Source organism: Anthonomus grandis, chromosome 19, assembly GCF_022605725.1.
Source record: "Anthonomus grandis grandis chromosome 19, icAntGran1.3, whole genome shotgun sequence".
Lineage (NCBI taxonomy): Eukaryota > Metazoa > Arthropoda > Insecta > Coleoptera > Curculionidae > Anthonomus > Anthonomus grandis.
Window position 1 is genome coordinate 11,199,745 of NC_065564.1, and position 20,087 is coordinate 11,219,831.

Here is a 20,087-nt window from a genome sequence, read left to right on the forward strand (position 1 = left end):
TGTAATACTAAAAAAGTTATTACGGATTGAATTTGAACCAAATTTTCGTTGTGCGGTTAATTTTGCGGGCCCGTGTATATAGTTATTAGTTATTTTTTTACTGCAAATTAAAATTAACAAATTGACAGTTTTTCTTAATAATAATTTAATTTTTTTTGTAATTAAATAAATAATTACAACAAATAACAAAATTATTAATTTTAGATATTTGTAAACCAGCGAAAATAAAGTTTAATATGATACAAGTTACAATAATTACATGCCTACAACGTATAAAGATGAAATTTGAGAGAAGATTAGCACTTACTTATTACATTATGCGTCAATTAATATAATTAAGAAAATATCTATCAACCAAATGAAATGAATTTGGTAATAAATAAGAATAAATTTTGTAGATTTATAAGACTTTGTAACAAACGATTTAAGTCTACCGGAATAGATGTTATTATACCTTCCATGCTACAGCAAGCATTAGCAGCAATTTATTTACATCATTCCTCCTAAAAACAGAAAAAAAGCTTATAGAAAGGTATATCAGCGATGATGTATTACGGACTAGCCCTCTACATCGACCCCAAGATGTCTATAATGCAGATAAATCTGCGAATTAGCGATCCACGAGATAACCAAGAGGGTCGAAAAATGTTTAAACTACAAATAAATTACCCTAGGAGCCTTCTTATACATTGATGGCGTATTTGAAATTTGCATAGCACAAGAATAGCGTATCTAGGTATAGTAGGAGCGATGTCAACGACACTGACTCTTGTCCTAAAAAACATCTAACAATCTTCCTAACAAACATCTTGTAGTACGAAATAAAGTAATATTCGGGAAAAAGAAGGCTACTGTCGAATGGCGCAACGTTCATAACGAAAATTTGACACTATGCCCTATTCGACAAGATACAAGACCTTGGGCGTATGGCACGAAGATCGGACAATACCAAGGTTACATAGCTAGACAGGCCCTTAGTAATCAAAGGAAAAAGACCACTGGGAACAGAAGTTACCCGGCTTAGGCAAGCCGGCTACTTAGTATGGTATACTATGGCCACACGATTGAATATCGAAGTAGCAGTAGCCGTGCTAGAGGATGAATAACAGGCATTCATGCTGAACTTGGGCCTGGAAGTAACAGACTTACAGGCAAATATAATAGGAATCTAAGCCTATGTCCAACTGATAAAAGAAGGGGCGCCAAGGGGCCGACCCTTTGCAATCATTACAGGAAACGAGGCAGCAGCAATTGCTCTAAACAGTTCGAGACTAGGTCTCAGACTGTACAATACTGCTGGGAGGATCTCACGGAGCTGGCCAAAAATTAAAACAGGCCCGAGATAATTCTAGCACAGAACATGGTCAATCATGATGCTGCAAGAAGCGCAATCCAACTTGCAATAAAAGAGGTCAGCAACAAACTGATCATTTAAAACTAAAGATACGAAAAGAAACTAAGATTAATGTTTCACTTTTCAAAAGGACAACTCAAACTTTTAACAAAAGGCATCCAGGTTAAAATTTAATCCCGAAGTATGTTCGCTAGCTAGTAGCCAAATTTGAAGAAACTGGCTCTGTCCTGAATAAAAAGAGAAATCAACCGAGATTAAACGACGAAATAGCGCAAACTGAAATGCCGGGTGAATTAGAACTAGGTTATCTAGTGAATTATTAAGAAAGGAACCTAATCTTAAATTTCATCAAGTTTTATCCCTATAAACTGCAAATACTGCCAGAACTTGGTGACGACGATCCGGGCAGAACAATCCAGTTTTGTGAAATATTAACAGATAGAATTACGGCAGAACCTCGACTAGTTAAAAATATTTGCTTTATTGATGAATATATCTTTAATTTCAATTAAAAGTTGGCAAAATTGTTGGTACAGGAATGGTGAAAACATGCACGTATTTAGAGAAGGGAGTAGTTTGAAACTTGTCGTAATTCTGCCTAACTCTTCTTCCCAGTATATGACACAAGTGCTTAAGGATTGAGGTTTGGACTTCTTGGAGGCCAGTCCAATACATTAATGTGAATGTCTATTAAATATGACCTCGTTATGTTCTCCTATAAATGGCCTATAAGGCACCTTATGTTCTTATAAGCACGCCCTAATGTATCTATCGTCGCTAATACCCGCTTGAAGTGTAGCAAGGTCTGTGCCGACTTCTAATGAAATACCACCCCACACCCGCCAAAAAAATTGCACTCTAGGAGAGTTATAACATTAAGAGTATCTTGCTCTGTGTCTTCTTCATGTTCTTTGACATCCGTCAGGTCAATATCTCGTAAAACGAGACTCGCCTGTAAAACGAACATTTCGCCATTTGCTTATGCCCCATCTGCATGAGTTCGAGCTACTCCAGGCACAGCCTTCGATGACCCGCCTCTAATAGAGGACCTGTAGCAGGTACACGAGTATGTTAAATTCTGATCCGCTAACCTTTTTCGTACGGTATCAGGTGAAACCAAGGTACTGTTACCAAAGCTGGAGCAGAGGCTTTTATCCTTATAAAAATGTTTGAGCTGGTATATTGAGAAATGATATTTTCGGCGCTATATTTATACCAGGAAAACAAAATGGTGACATATATGCTGAAATGCTACAGAGGTCTATTGAGCCACAAATAGTGCGAGAATAAGATAATCAGAGGGACATACACGAAAATGTATTTTTAGAAGAAGGCTTACTGAACTTTTAACAGAATGGAGAACCTCCTCATTATGCAGTTTTCGTTAGGCAATAGATGATTATTATCTTAACCACTGGATTGGAAGAAAAGATCCTATCGAATGGCCTGCTAGATTACCATCAGTCCTAATTGTCATTTTCGCCCTAACGTCTCCCCTTTTTTAAATAGTGTAGGCCTTTTTACATTTTGTTACATGTCCATAAATCCACCATGTGCAAGTTATCTAAATTGACAGTACTTCTGAACAGTGAAAGAGCACATATTGCTTCTTTAAAGTCTCTTTAAAGTTTAACGATTAAAGGTTTCAGTTTATAGAAGAGAATCTTTATAAAGTAACGAAAGAATTCATTAACTCTCAAGTGCTAAATGCAGGTGGTCAGTGAAAGACAAAGCTTTTCCGCTCTTAATTCTTAAACGCAGTCCACGGGTTTACAAGAATATAAGGTACTTTTTCCAATTACTATCTCCAAGAACTTTTCAACCAATATACTTCAATACATCTTTCAATTGTGGATAAATCAAACCAATTTTGGAACACCTGAAATTGCAGGCACAAAGCCATGGGTGAAGTAGATCGTTGTTGTGCCTTTATATTTGATCAAATATCTCTAAGTTCTTTTTTATGAAAAATCAAGTCAAAGAATTTTAGGGTTTGAAGACTTAGGTTCTCTGGGTGAAAACATCAATCAAGCAAATAATGCTCTTGTATTCATGATTCACTGTCTTAAAAAACCATAAAAAATATCTCAGTGTCCAATTTTTTGCACAATATACAGTTAAGACAAAGGTTTCAAAAAATTTAATAATTAACTACAATAAAACCTTGCAGTCAATTGGAATGAAGATCTGTGCAACTATTTGTCATCAAGGTCGTACTAATTTACCTGCTCTAAAAGAATAGCCAACTAAATAGCAATTTGTTGTTAAGAGGCAATCTATTTTTACTATCTCTCAAATACCATATTTGCTTAAGAACGTCAGAAATCCACTAATTAAAAACAAAATTGAATTTAGCAAGTAAAAGTTTGCACATAAAGCAAGGTTTTCGAGATAACAATTTAAAAAGAATATATAAATGCCCTAATAAGCTTAAGGAGAAACATTTTAATTTTAATGACATCTTTTGAGTAATGAAGGTTAGTGTTGAAGGTCAACAACTCAAGTTATATAGCTATCCTATCTGTAATATTAATTTGCCAGTACGGTATAGTATTAGTATATAGATTAAGATAATACTATTAGGTGATTTAAAATCTGAAGCGACTCACACTACTGAGTTTTGTCATTTGATGGATAGTTTATTTAATTCACTTAATAGGTCACAGTTCATTAATAATAATTATAAACAATACCGCTGTGTATTATTCGTTGATTTACCTCATTGAAAAAAATAATCTGACATATTACCTAAATTAAAGAAGTGGAAAAGGGGACTTGAAAGCTTAGGAATCTTAATCAAGATCTTATTGAAAATCTTTGTGATAAAATAAGGCAACATTTTATTAAAGATTCCAATCCTATTTGTTTACAATTTGTTGCTGCATTAAAAACATTGGTCATATACAGTCTTAGTTCTCCAATGTCAAAAAGTTTTTACTGGGAAACTGATTTTTACAAAATTATTGGTACTTTTGACAAATTCTCACAGTATTCTTCTGATGAAGATGTAATTAACTTAGACATTAATATAAATCAACATGCAAGTTTGATGAAGTAGACATGGCTTCCAATATGGATAAATTTTTTTCTGAAAGTAACTACGAAATATTTAAACCAGATATATTCGGAGCAAATTTATTATTAACCTGGCAGAGCGCTTTCGGAGTATGAGCTATTATCAGTGCTAATTGTCAGTTATGAACAAGAGTTCCACATATCGGGACCAACATTATCACAAATTAAAACATTATTTAATATACAAATAACAAACCACATAATGTGAAAATACGTACAATACTTAAAAAAGGGGAGACTAGGGTGCGTAACTGACAATTAGCACTGATGATGATCTAGGAGGTCATTCGATAAGACCTTTTCTTCCAATCCACTGGTTAAGATAATGATCATCAATTGCCTAACGAAAACTCTTGTTTTCTTATTCTCGCAGTACTTGTGACTCGATAGACCTCTGTAGCATTTCAGCATACATGTCGCCTGTGAACCATAAATGGTTATAATGATTACATGTTGTTAAAAAAATAGGATTTTCATTCAAAGTGAACTGTTAGTCAACTGTTCTTAAAATAATAATACTAGTACAAGTTACTTTTAAAGCAAATTTAAAAAGAATCTAAAGTAATAATTTATAAACAATGCGTTTTTTTCAGCAAAAAAACCATTTCAACTAAACCAATACAAAATACGTATGAGATTGACATGTTTAGAATTCTTAAGAGATATGCCAATATCATTTGATTTTCACCATCATTTTGACCATTTAATGAAATAATAATAAAAAAATTTAAGAAAATGTATTTTTATTTATTGTTTTCCTTGATGATAAACAAAAAAGAATTTTCTGAAACATGGTTTTCTATGGTATGATTCGAAAGCAGTTTTCAACAGCTTCAAGATGATGTACCACTCGACTTTCTTTCTATTTAAGATTTTTGGGGTGTATCTTACCTTATATAAGGTGGCAGATGAGAGTGAGATAATATGATTGGTTTTGTTCCTCCTTCGTTTGATAAAAACTGTTTTCAGCGTTTTTTTTTTATTCAGTTACAGTACATTCACCAAAAAAGGATCATTCATTTAAAATTTAGTTTTTTTTAAATCGATTAGTATTGTCACTTGCCCACTATTTAAAAGAAAAATATTCTATACTTAAGTAAAAACAATAGCGTCAACATTAATTTTCTTTTAATAGAGCATACAGGATGCTTATGATGCTATTATGACGTTTTACAATTCTATGATATATTCTGCTTTTGTATACCATATGGTTTTGCTACCATATATATAATAAAATAAAATGTATTTATCTAAAAAGCAAAAAAAAGGAGCACCTGCTGACTTTGCCTTCGTCGTTCGACAATTTCTTGATTCAACTTTTCCTAACAGATGGATTAAACGATGAAGACCGATTTAGTAGCCACCGGATATAACCCCTATAATTTACTTGAATAAACCAAATGATATTGATGATTTAAAGCAAAGAATTCGACATTTATACGACATTTATATATTCGTTATTTATTGGCTTCAAAAATGCATTGAAGTAAATGGAAAACCAATTGAACATTAGTTGCAATAAATTTTGTATAAAGTTTTATTTTTTAATGTCATATGTTTCAGTAGTCTATTGCGCCAAGTTTGACAAACCGCTGATCTTAGACATATGGTATGCTATACAAAAAGTATTCAGAATATATCGTAGAATTGCAAAGTGTTATGATATATCGGGTATTCCATTAAAAAAAATTAATGTTGACGTCCTAGTTTCTACTTGAGGTATACTTTAACGAAATTTTTTATTGCGGAAAACGCAAATTAAGTGTGAAGAGTTCAGCATGGGTATATTAGAATTTGCTATTTATGATTTTATTAATTCAATGCAGTCAGTAGGTCGTATATTGGAAAAAAGGTTCTTGACATCTAAAGAAATTAGAATTACGTTGTCTTGTATACTTATACTTTTTAAGTAGTTAGCGAACTCGGTCGAATTTTTGGTGGATAAATAGCTCTTAAAGCCAGTAACCTCTCCTTTTTTTTGTAATTAAAATCTCTATTTGACAGTTCAAAAAAAAATTAAATCGGTTGACGTACCAGCAAATAGTAACCAAAAGTGGTTGAGAATAATGGATATTTCATCCACCTCAAACTTTTTTTTAATGGCCACGCAAGGTGATACATCGTTTTAATGGGCATAGAATCTCCTATCTAACCAAACTAAAGAAAACAAAGGCGGTTGACATATAAATAAATAGTAAGCAAAAATGTATGGTAGTAAAAGACATTTTATCAACTTAAACTTTGGTAGGTAAAATGGTGGCCTCATAGTGTCATACATTATTTTAAATGGCAAACAATTTCCCAGGTTTCTTGGCCAAAACCAGTAAAAACGTATAGTATAATATATCCTTCAATCGTTCAGTCTTTAAAAGGCCAAGTGGATGACAATGGTGTTGAGATACTAAAGATACTAAACGAAAATAATTTATATTTCTAACAAGATGGAACTCAAATTTGTTATACACGTATGTATGCCCTTTAGAACGATGTATTACACTATACGATAGCCATTTGACACCCCATATGACTTTTATAAAATATTCATTATTGCCAGACATTTTAGCTTACTATTCGCTGGTACGTCAATCGATTTAATTTTTTTTCTTATGTTTTTTTCACTGTTGAATAGACATTTCAATGCAGGTTATAAAGATGTGTCAGATTATGAGGTCAATTCCCATTTGACATAATAAAGAGAGTTGAGGAGGTGATTGATAGAACTTTGTCAAATATAAAATTTAAACGTGTATATCTAGATTGACCTAAGTTATTAAGGGTGGTTTGTTTTAAATAGAAAAAAAAGAGTTTTTTCATGACCATTTTAAGTTTTAAATTGTCACCCTGTATATAAGAATGTATTATATGTATCTTATAAGTCCACTAAAAATACATGGAAAATAAACTGCGGTTTGTTACTAATAAAGCTGTTGTATTTCTTCTCTAATCTGTATTTGCTCATTATTTAGTCAGAGACTACGTATTGATTTTTACGGATCGACTATATTATATTTTTTGATAGAAAATTGTCATTTAAATTTTAATAATAAATTTTATTAAAAGGCCATACGCGTCCGGATTATGCCACTTAATTAAGCATTATTGCGGCTTCCGATCACAGAAAGTAGGTTATCGTTGACCGCAAGTACATATACTGCAAAAATATTCTATAGTTATGAGAATCAAACACTATTAAATAGCAAATATAAAAATTTTACCTATAAAATCGTCAATTGAGAACGTATCATTGTCCCACACAGTCAGATTCAAGACACAAGGTAGTTTAGTTTCACTTTCATCTTGAGAAAATACAGATTCTTTTTTCTTTATTACTAATTTGTTTTCCGATGATAAATAATTAAATTTAAAAACAAAACGCCAGTTGAAGTTTCCTTCGCCAGTTAACGATCTGTAGTGTACGTCCGTATATTGCGAATTGCAAGCCTCATCTAAAAAGCTGAAAAAATCAATGGTTGCTTAGGGCTACTTTTATCTCAAATCAAAATATATGTATATCCGTATATTATTGACACTTGGTATTGAAATGACTTTCAATTTACTATAATTTAATTTGACTAATAAAAATATAGAAAAGTTTTTTTTTAATTAATTTTAGAAATTTTTGTAAATATAATAAGCCTCTTTATGAGACACTAAACTAATAAGGGCGACATTACGCCTTACTTGTTCCATTACTTAGTCGTCAGTATTTTTCGATAATCAAACAATTAATTAAATAGTAATTAAAATAAAATATATAATTAACCCGTATAAAGTTTCCATACATCATAAAAAAAAGTTATTATTTTATATTTACGATTTTAAAATATTAGAATAATAATAACTGCTTGTTCCAACATATAGTTTTTAGATCTCCTATATTATTCTATGTGTCCAAATAAAACCATTATTATAAAGTACAAATATTTGCAAAATGATTAAATTACATTTGATATCCTTGAAAGATGAATGAGAGACAATTTATATCTTAGGGCTGTTGTAGAAAAAGATGATGAAAAGTGGAAGGAATATAAAAGAGTTTGAAACTTATTTGTTAATTAAATTATAAATAAAAAAAAATAAATGTTTTAGAGAAATAATTGATGAAAATTAAAAAAAAAAATGCTCATGAAATATGGAAAAAATCTAAAAAAGTTACTTCCTGGAATTTTTTTTTATTACCAAGCGAAATTAAATTTGATGGTCAAATGATTTACAAATTGCGACAGAATGAAATAAATATTTTATAAATAGTATTGTTGATATTATAAACAGTATTCCAAATTATTCTTTCTCTTATGACACCTTTTTTATGCCTCCTAAAATTCAATATTCTGAGTTCTCAACATTTAAAGAAATGTGGCTGAAATGAAAATAATTATGAAAAACATGAAGAATATCGGAGACCGAGAAAATGGAATTTCAAAAAAGGTTTTGTTTTACGTATATAGTGTAACTAAAAATCGACTTTTAAATGTAGTAATTACATTAATTTCAAGCGGAGTGTTTTCGGAGGCTTGGAAAGTATCATCAAAAATGCCTGTATCAAAAGTACAAAATACTATTTCTCACAATAAGACCGATAAATACTGTTGAGGTTTATGAGCAGGTGTTAGAACTTGAAAGAGCAACTGCAGAAACACTGTGATTCTAACGATACTCTCGTAATAAATCAATCAGATTTTCCTGAGCGTCACTCGTGTGAATCTGCTGTAATTAATATATGTGATATTTTCTTAAAATAGGACTGCTGGATAAGGAGAACTTTATTTTATGTTTCTGGATTTTCAGAGAACATTCGAGCTAATCTGTAGAAGAAAATTAGAAAAGATGGGGATTACATCGAAAAATTCATACATTATTACAAAGATGCAGGTTATACGCTTTATAAAAAGCAAACAACACAAAAATATACAGCGTCACGTAATTTCCTGATGCTATAGATTTTCTGTTTTGTGTTTACAAAACACGTTACAAAAAGTCAAATTTAAAAACTGCGTTCAAAATGAGTTACTAATAAAATGAGTTACTAATAAGAGAAAGTATCTTAGGAAATAGTTTTAGGTCCGTATATCGGATATCGTTAATGTCGGTAAAAGATTAGAAAATAAAACTTTTTGCTGACGCTATGATTTATTTAATTTGGAGAAATCTAAATGAAATATAAAGAATTCTTAATAATGACTTAAATCATTTATTTAAATGGGTTTGCAGTAATAGTCTTTATCTTAACACATAAAATTCTAAATTTTGTTTATTTGGGAAAAAAAAGTAATGCACATGAATGTGAAAGATATTAATATTGTGGTAGGTAAAGAAAAGATAAGATATGAGAGTGAAATTAAATATTTAGAACTAATATTTGATTGTAACTTTTTTTTCACTTTGTTCATCAGCGTGTGAATTTTTATTCACATGCTGATTATATAACTAGAAGATGTTCCAAAAAAAGCCGTGTCATGCAAGTGTGGGAAAACAATTATCAACGACTATAAAACTATGATATTGTATAATAGCCTTGCAACTCAGCATCTTGAATTTTGCTCAACAATTTTATATAATTTACCAAACTTGAAAATTGAATAGTTGCAGCTTGTTCAGAACAGAGTAATGAAAATTATTTTAAAACATAATAGATATACACTAATCATAATGATGCATATCTTCTCGAATATGTTATCTGTTAAGCAAAACTTACGATTAGCGTCTACGTGTTTTTGTATAAAGTTAAAAATAATATGCTACTATACCATGTAAATGAGCATTTAGGCATGCATTTTAGAAAGGTGCAGTTTTTCAGAGACTAGAGACATTCATCATTATAAGACTCGAAATCGTAACAATTTTATACTAATAGATGTTAAATTCTGTCCTATACAGAGGCTTAGAATATTTTAATACATTGCCAACAAGCATAAGAGACTGTGATTCTGTAAATATTTTTAAAAGGCTGGTTACGGCACTAATAATATAATAATAATAATAATAATAATAATAATAATAATAATTTTAATAATAATAATAATAATAATAATAATAATAATAATAATAATAATATTAATAATAATAATGGGATGGAGCAAGACGGACATCCAGAACTTGCAACGGAAAGCACGAACATTATTACTACGGCTATTACTATTGACTAAGGCTCAACAACACCACCCTCGAAGTGCCACAGAAAGAACTACGCTACCAAGACATCAGGGAGGTAGAGGATTGGCAGACATTGGCAAACAGTTAGACCGACAAATTTCAGTTCTGAGAAATTTCTTTCATGAAAAGGCTAGATCGTCTGCTCTGCACCGTGCTATATGCGAGGTCGATGACTCTACACCTCTGAAACTGAAGAATCGAAAGTCACCACGTCACTGATGAAGAAAAACATCGATCATGGGCACAAAAACCACTGTACAAGAGACACGTAAACGAGGTTAGCCAGGGACATGTCGACACCAACGCGTCGAACTACTGGTTAACTTCAGGACAACTGTTTCCCGAAACGGAAGGTTTCCTCTTGGCCATACAAGACCAAGTTATTCCAACTAGAAACTACTTGAAGTGCATTATTTCGGATCCTTTAGTACAGAGTGACAAATGTCGATATGGATGCCAAGTGACAGAATCCATCCAACACATAACGGGAGGATGTCAAACGTTTGCCCAAACTGAGTATAAGGCACGTCATGACTGCGTGAGACAAATACTGCACCAAGAACTTGCAGTTAAACTGAACCTCTTGAGGACGGACAAAGTTCCATATTATAATTATAATCCAGAGCCGGTTCTTGAAAATGGCGAGTATAAATTGTACTGGGACCGAACTGTTCTCTCCGACCAAAGAACTGTCAACAATAGACCAGATCTTATCCTGGTGGATAAGCGACTAAGGAGAACCACGCTGATTGACGTTGCTATACCTAATAACAATAACCTCCAAGGAAAATACAATGAAAAGATCATCAAATATCGAGATCTTAAAGGGCAAATCAGACGGCAATGGGAGATGGAGCATGTTCAAACAATTCCGATAATAATCTCGTCAACTGGACTTATACCAAAAACCCTTGTAGAGAACCTCAAACAACTGGGACTAAGTGAGCACCACTACAAAAACATGCAAAAAGTGGTGCTACTGGGGACAGCACGGGTCGTCAGAAAGTTCATGGGTACAGAAGACCGAACACCATCCAGGGCCCGATAACCTGGAAAGGGTCCCCTCAGAGCTTAATCCTTTTGATATCTTAGATATCTGGGATAAGTGAATGTTCCCCGTAAAACGGGAGTGTGATTGCCGCAAGGCAAAAATCTATAATAATAATAATAATAATAATAATAATAATAATAATAATAATAATAATAATAATAATAATAATAATAATAATAATAATAATAATAATAATAATAATAATAATAATAATAATAATAATAATAATAATAATAATAATAATAATAATAATAATAATAATAATAATAATAATAATAATAATAATAATAATAATAATAATAATAATAATAATACAACCACAACCTCTAGTTGCACAGGGTCATCAAACACCAACCAGGACCCAACCTGCTGAAGGTGTTGCGCAGGTTTTTTCTTTAACGTAAGAAATCTGGAGCAACAAATGATTGGCTACAGACAACAAGACAACAAAGCTACATGCCGAATTCTGCAAACAATATCCAAATATGAACGTGACTAAGCAGAGAGTCACTGACCAATACCGCGTCATTCTTAGAAACGCGAATTAACTTTATTAAAAGGGAAATTGCAGCAGAAATAAATGACCAAGGGGCCTTAAATGAAGGAAGGGATAATTTTCAAGACAATGCCGACGAAGAGAGAACAGAAGCGGAAGAAAGCTTACACCCGCCAGACCATAAATAATATACATGATAATAAATGAAGAAACCCAAGATGAGGACCCGAATAATGAACATAATGATGAAATGCACTCTAAACTTAGAACAGAGTTTAAAAGGGCGCTGGCAGAGTATGATGGCACAAACCCCTCAACCAGACCAGCTCTTTCTAGAGTTAACTCTTCCCGCAAATTGGCCATTCTTCTTAATGCTGCTAACATAAAAGGAACTATACCTAATTATAGTCTTACAACACTTGAACAGCTTCATCTGATAGTCTACTGTGAGTATACCGCTGTTATTAAAACCCTGAAATTAAAAATAATAAATAACCAGCAAAATGTTACATGTAACGAAAGACCGACACCGCCATGGGAAAAGAGACTACAAAAAAAGATTGAAGATATTAAGAAAGACATTGGCCGGCTAAAGGAATATATCGGAGGTACAAGAACCCGAAAAGTACAAAAAAGGGTAGAGAAAATAATGCGTCAGACCCAACAACATACACAGCAGGACCAAGAAAACTGTACCTGTAACAATGCCTAGACACCCTTAAACAAAAGCTATCTATTTTTTCAGGTCGCTTAAGAAGGTATAAGTCCAGTATTAAAAGGAAATAAGATAATTTACTTTTTGAACGCTCAGAGAAGCAATTCTATCGAAAGCTTAGTGGGACTTCTCTGATAAACACCGCCATTAGCATTTACCCCACAAAAGAAAACATCGAGGAGTTCTGGCGCACTCAATTAACAATACCTAGTGAATGCAACCTCGATACTGAATGGCTGACTAAAGAACGAGCAAAGAGCCAAGCATATAATCCAATAACATATTTATCATTTTCAGATGATGAAGTGACTAACGTCATAAAAAAAACTAGATAACTGGAAAGCTCCAGGCCCAGATCACGTCCAAAATTACTTGATTAAGAAATTGTGGTCAACACATCAACTGACCGACCTTGTAAACGACGTGCTTATTAATCCTCAAAATTTGTCCAATTTTTTAACAGAAGGTACCACTTACGTCTTGTCCAAGGACTGTCAAAATACTCAAGGTCCGGCTAAATATCGGCCAATACCATGCTTACCACACTCGTCGATGTAATTATAAAATAATTACATCTTGCATTACAGAACGAATTTACAGAAATTGTGACCAAAATAGTATCATAGCGACTCAACAGACAGGATGTACCGGAGGTGCCATGGGGTGTAAAGAACAGCTAATTTTCGACTCCGTAGTTTGCAATTAGGCATTTAAGAGAGAGAAACCTTTTCATAACATACATTGACTCCCGAAAAGCTTTTGAGCAGTTCCACATAAACGGCTTATTAATGTACTTAAATTATACAAAATAGATAACCACATAATTTCCTTTTAAGAATTCGCTATGGCATCTTGGTGAACATCAATAAAACTTCAGGTGCCTAATGGTAACTGCTTTGGATCTAATATGATTCCTATTCGTAGGGGTATATTCCAAGGAAATGCCTTAAGTCTACTTTGGTTGGCCAACTCAATTTAACTAGGTACGGATTTGGCCTAAAAAAGCTATTATTCTTTGATCTAACAAGAGTAAGCCATCTACTTTATATGGATGACTTAAAAATTATTGCAGCAGCACGAAATGAACTAGATCAAATGCTTAAAATAGTGGAAAAATTCTCTGATGATATAGGAATTACTTTTGAACTAGATAAGTGCCGAACTGTAAACATTATTAAGGGTAAACTACCAGGTGACTTTCAAACAGAAAACGGTCAGATAATTAATACTATGGAAGAAGAAGGATCCTACAAATATCTAGTAATAAAGTAGGCGCAAAGAACTATAAAGAATGATAGTAGAACTATCCGACTAAAGAATGAGCTGACTACTAAGTTCACTACAAGAATGCGACTACTTCTTAAAACAGCAAGTGTTAACAGCAGAAACTTTTTTAAAGCTATTAATACATATGGAGTCAATTTACTTTACCTACTCTTTTGGTATTATAGGACGGAGTAAAACGGAATTTGAAAAGAAATGAAAATGAAAATTTGCAAAAAATGAAAATTTGCAAAGAAAGGCCAATAAGCATCATCCGCGGAGTGCCGTAGAACGAACTACACTACCTCGATATATGGGAGGAATAGGAATGACCAACATAGAGAAGCAGCTAACTCAGCAAATTAGTAACTTGCGTTCCTTTTTCTTAAGAAAGGCTAAAACATCACACATTCATCGTGCCGTATGTGAAGCAGACGACTCAACACTACTTAAACTATAGGAGCTTGAGCTGCCCATACACCATCGCACCGAGCAAGAAAAAATGCAAGCTTGAATGGGAAAACCACTGCAGTAGTAAGTAATACATCATGACATGATCGAGTGGCAAAGATACTGCATCAAGAGCTTGCAGAAAAACTAAACCTCTTATCGGCAGCCAAGGTAACATATTATAACTATAAGCCGGAATCAGTTCTTGAAAATGACCAACACAAATTGTATTGGGATCGCACTGTACTCACAGACCAACGAGTAAGTAACAATAGGCCTGACCCTAATCCTAATCAATAGAATTTCTAGGAAGACAATCCTTATTGATGTAGCTATTCCCAATAATAACAACCTAAAAGCAAAACATAATGAAAAGATTGTTAAGTTTAGAGATCTAGAGCACCAGATACGAAGACAATGGTAAATGAGAGAAGTGCGGACAGTTCCAATTATTGTGTCAACAAAAGGAATAATACCAAAGAGCCTGATTAAAAACATGAAACTGCTCAACCTTAAGAGTAAGATAGAGTCCGATAACAATAATATTTTTTGAAATTAACTGGAGACATAGTAAGTACAATTGCAGGAAACTCATTTAGACGTTTAGCAATAAGATATGAAAAGGATTGTTCGAACAGGAAGGTAAAATGCACTGGAATTGTTCGCTTATCCTTAAACCTTATGTTTGTATTATTTATATCAGTTTGTAAATCAAATTTTATTATATAAGTATGGGGGAATTTAATTATTAAAAGATATTTAAATATCTTCTCTCACTCATAGACAACCACCCTGATTGGTTAAAAGCGTGACTTATCATATTTGCAAATACCATATATTAAGCGAATATAGGATTTTTTTTTTAATTTCTGTATTCGATTATTTTTGAGCACTGCACATTTTGATAACATCAATTTTTTTGTTTAGAACTATATATTAATATTAACCTCCAGTGCATATGTATCTTATATTTTTACATAATAAGAGTATATTAATTAATGTACGAGTATAGGGTTACAGGGTATTATAGAATAAGATATTGATCCTTAAGGGTGTTAATCCTTGGATTAACCGGGATACCCCTGTTTCTGGAAAAACCGAGGTGCTGCAAAATGTTGAAGACCGGGATTTCCCACAATGAGCCTAATTTAACTAGGACACAACTTGCCTTGGAAACTTGAATACATGTGACAGATTTTTTCTTTATTAAATATATGCATTTTATAATAACTTAATTTGTTTTATTTTGTGAAACTTATCGGTTTACGATACACAATAAAACATTTATTACTTAGGTATATGGTACTAATACTGATAAAAATATTATTATGAAAATGTAAATACGTTAAATATTCTGCTAGTTTTTGTACAATTTTATTAGTATTCTGTAGTTAAAGTTGATTCGTAGGGTTTCTTTAGGGTTCTACTTACGTTTGGTTTATTATTTTCATCTATAGTGTTTAGTTTTTAGGTAGTTCATCTTGTGTGAGAGCCCCATTTTGGCCCCAATTTAGGTTATTTAGGTTATATTATTGTAAATCGCTGTAGTTCTAATTTTCTAGAATTTGTATACCTGCTTGCTTTGACTGTCAGTATTCTCGTAAACTTATTGGTCTCTTTGGGCAAAAACAATGAAGATAATTCTAAATATTTCGAAACTGTTCCATCTGGTTTTAAAAAGGACGCGCTTCGTGACAAATCATTCAGTTTTAATTGTTTAGTCAGTTTTTACCTTGGAAACAATTAAACGACAGTCAAAGCGAGTTAGGTTAGTGTTTTTTTGACGTTGACAATAAAAGTGTGTTCCCGAATTTCGTTACAATTGGTGTCAGAAGTAAAGGATATTTGGAAGCTCATTTTAGTGGATGCCTTTAACAAGAAGTCAGGCCAAGATGGAGACCGAGAAATTGATGGAGCTGCTATTAAGAAAGTTTGACGAGCAAAAAGTAGAACAAGAAGAACGAGACCGTAAACAGAAGGTAGAACAAGAAGAACGAGACCGTAAACAGAAGGAAGAACAAGAAGAACGAGACCGCAAACAAGAAGAGCGAGACAAGAAACAGGAAGATTTACTAAAGACAATTAAATCTGACCTGAAGAAGGAAAATGAAGACCTGATAAGGACCATGAAAGATGACCTAAAGAAAGAAAATGAAGACCTGATTCGAACCATGAAAGATGACTTACTTAATTTAAAAAATAATCTTAAAAAAGAGCAGGAGGAACGAGACACAAAACAAGAGGAACGAGTTTTACAACTTAAAGAAGATCTGGAGAAGAATCAGAAACAATTAATGACTAACTTTGAAGCAACAGTAGAAGAAGAATTGGGACAAGTACAAAAAAAGATCCAAGAACTAGAGATGAAAGTAAAACGGACTGCTCTTCATCCCGATCCTGGAATGCAAACAATGATGAAAGTAAAGCCACCAAAATTCGACGGCAAAGAAGCTTGGAGTACCTATTTGAATCAATTTGAGGCCGCTGCTAGGGGAAATCGCTGGGATAACGAAGAAAAGGCAATCAATCTTAAACTAAGCCTTAGAGGAGAAGCTACAGAAATATTAAGAATGGTGCCATCTGAGGATCAGCTCAATTTCGACGTACTGGTGCGTACCTTAGAGAGGAGATACGGTGAAGCCCATCTACAACAAGTGTACCAGGCTCAATTGAAATCTAGAAGACAACAACCCGAGGAAGGACTCCAACAGTTTGAGGCCGATGTTGCTCGATTAGTAAATCTGGCTTACCCTTCAGCCCCAACAGAGTTCCGAGAACAAATTTCTATAAATTGTTTTATTGACGGAGTTCGAGATCCAGATACTAACCACGCTCTAAGGATGGCTCATCATAAAAGTATATCAGAAGCTTTGGCCCATGGACTAGAGTATGAGGCAGCTTTTCAAGCAACTAGAAGGCAGACACGAATAAGACAAATCAGAACTTCGGAAAGTGATCTCGAAGACCGCCTAAAGAAGATTGAATCATTATTAGTGAGGAAACCTAAAAGACCATTGCAATGCTGGAATTGCAATGAGGAGGGGCACCTTAAACGTCAATGCCCCAAGCCTTTAAGAGATCCAAGGAACCAGGAAAACTTCAACTTCAAGCTGGCTGGGTGCTACCAAGCCCCACGTATAAGACTAAACCGGCTGCCACATCCTGGAGAGAGCTTGGTAGTACCGGGAAAAATATGCGGCCGTGAATGTGAGATGGTAGTGGATACAGGATCAAGTCATACTATCGTGAAGCCGAACATCGTAGCACACTGTAAGCTCTCAGCACCACCCAATTTAATTCTGGAGTCTGCAAATGGAAAAAGGATCCCGATTCTTGGATTGCATGAAGCTACAGTTACAATTGGCTTAACAACATTCCAACAGTCAGTACTAGTGGCAGAAATCATGGATGATGTCATATTAGGATTAGATGTTATGAATGCTCAGCAGTTTAAAATGGATGTATATAACCGGATATTGACGACGAGAAATGAAGAGATTTTTATGCACCACCTATATGAAGATAAAGTAAATACCAGAGTCGTTAAGGTATTCAAGGATGTTACTATACCAGGTAATTCAGAGGTGGTGGTTTATGCTACAACTGGAGGAAAAGAGGGAGAAACTGTTTTGATTGAGCCCATGGAAAACTGCAAACTATATGGTCAAGGAATTTTTCCAGCCAAGACATTAACTACGCAGAAGAAATCTACTATTTTGGTTCGAATGGTAAATTTAAAAGGATATGATCAACACCTGAAACAAGAAGAGAACATTGGCGTATGCTCTGAAGTAGTGGCAGTCATGAAAAATGCTGATAGAAGTCGTTATTCAAACAGACCTTTTCCTGTATGTTTACAAAACCTATTTGAAGAATCTTCTGCCAATTTAACCATGGACCAGTGTAGTAAATTGCGACGTCTTCTTGAAGAAAATCAAGATGTGTTTTCCTTGCACGATAATGACCTGGGAAGAACTGATTTGGTGCAGCATCGAATTAACACTGGAGACAATGCTCCGATTAAACAAGCACCTCGAAGAATTCCGATAGCTAAACAAGGAGAAGTTTCCTCAATGCTTCAAGAAATGAGGACACAAGGAGTGATAGAGCCTTCTCAGAGTCCTTGGACATCTCCAGTTGTGCTAGTGAAGAAAAAGGATGGATCCACTAGATTTTGTGTAGACTATCGGCGACTGAATGATATTACCAAGAAAGACAGTTATCCCCTACCAAGAATTGACGACACCCTGGACACGCTATCAGGTTCACAATGGTTCTCAACACTCGATCTAAAGAGTGGATACTGGCAGGTAAAGATGCACCCAGAAGATAAGGAAAAGACCGCATTCTCGACTGGAACAGGACTTTGGCAGTTTACAGTAATGCCCTTTGGACTCTGCAATGCTCCAGCTACCTTTGAGAGACTTATGGACACAGTTTTACGTGGAATGACTTGGGAATCATGTTTAGTTTATCTGGATGACGTTATCATACTGGGGAAAACATTTGAAGATCATTTGAAGAATATTCAAAAGGTATTTGTTAAACTGCGAGAGGCCAACCTGAAGCTAAGTCCTAAAAAATGTTGCTTATTTCAAAAAGAAGTTCGATACCTTGGCCATGTAATATCAAAAAAAGGTGTCAAGACTGATCCAGCTAAAGTAGAGGCGATCGAAAAATGGCCACGACCCACTGACAAACACCAGTTAAGAAGCTTTCTGGGCCTTTGTACCTATTACAGAAGATTTGTAAGAAATTTCGCTAATCTTGCAAAGCCTCTACATAAGCTCACGGAGGACAAAGTGGTATTTAGTTGGTCAACAGACTGTGAAGAAGCATTTCAACAGTTAAAGAGAGCACTATGCACATCTCCAATTTTAGCATATCCGATTCCTGGACAAACTTTTATTTTGGATACCGATGCGAGTAATGTTGGAATTGGGGCCGTTCTATCACAAAAATATGAAGATGGCGAGCAAGTGATAGCTTATTTCAGTAAAACGTTATCAAAACCAGAAAGAAACTATTGTGTCACTAGACGAGAGCTATTGTCAGCAGTAAAAGCTATTGAACATTTCCATAAATATTTGTATGGTCAACGATTTATCCTTAGAACCGACCATGCTTCGTTGAAATGGCTGTTTCAGTTTAAAAACCCCGAAGGACAAATAGCAAGGTGGCTTCAACGATTACAAGAGTATGACTTTACAACAGAACATAGGAAAGGCGCATATCACCAAAATGCCGATGCTTTATCGAGAAGACCCTGTATTGAAACATGTCAACATTGTTTTAAAAAGGAATCAAAACAGCATCCAGAGATATTTACTTGTAGTCGTATTGGCCTTCACAGTTCTAAAGAGTGAGATGTAGCTAGTTTAATCCAAGATCAGTGTGATGACCCAGTATTTGGTCTTATTTACGAACTGAAATCTCGAGAAATTTCAAAACCAGAATGGAAAGACATTTCTGACAAATCTCCAGAACTTAAAGCTTATTGGTCTCAATGGAATTCATTGGTTATAAAAGA

General features: G+C 33.9%; 1 protein-coding gene across 5 annotated transcripts in view; it reads right to left on the reverse strand.

Annotated features, from left to right (window-relative positions):
• Positions 1-20,087, reverse strand: part of LOC126747250 (otoferlin) — a 228,244-nt gene that overhangs the window by 29,221 nt on the left and 178,936 nt on the right. For 3 of the 5 annotated variants that reach the window (XM_050455768.1, XM_050455771.1, XM_050455770.1), the window contains exon 28: positions 7,645-7,883. The exons of 1 other annotated variant lie outside the window; for it this stretch is intronic. In XM_050455768.1, the coding sequence (XP_050311725.1) occupies positions 7,645-7,883 (239 nt within the window). Of the gene's footprint in view, positions 1-7,375; positions 7,581-7,644; positions 7,884-20,087 lie in introns of those variants that run through there. One more of the 5 variants, XM_050455772.1, reaches the window with a different exon arrangement.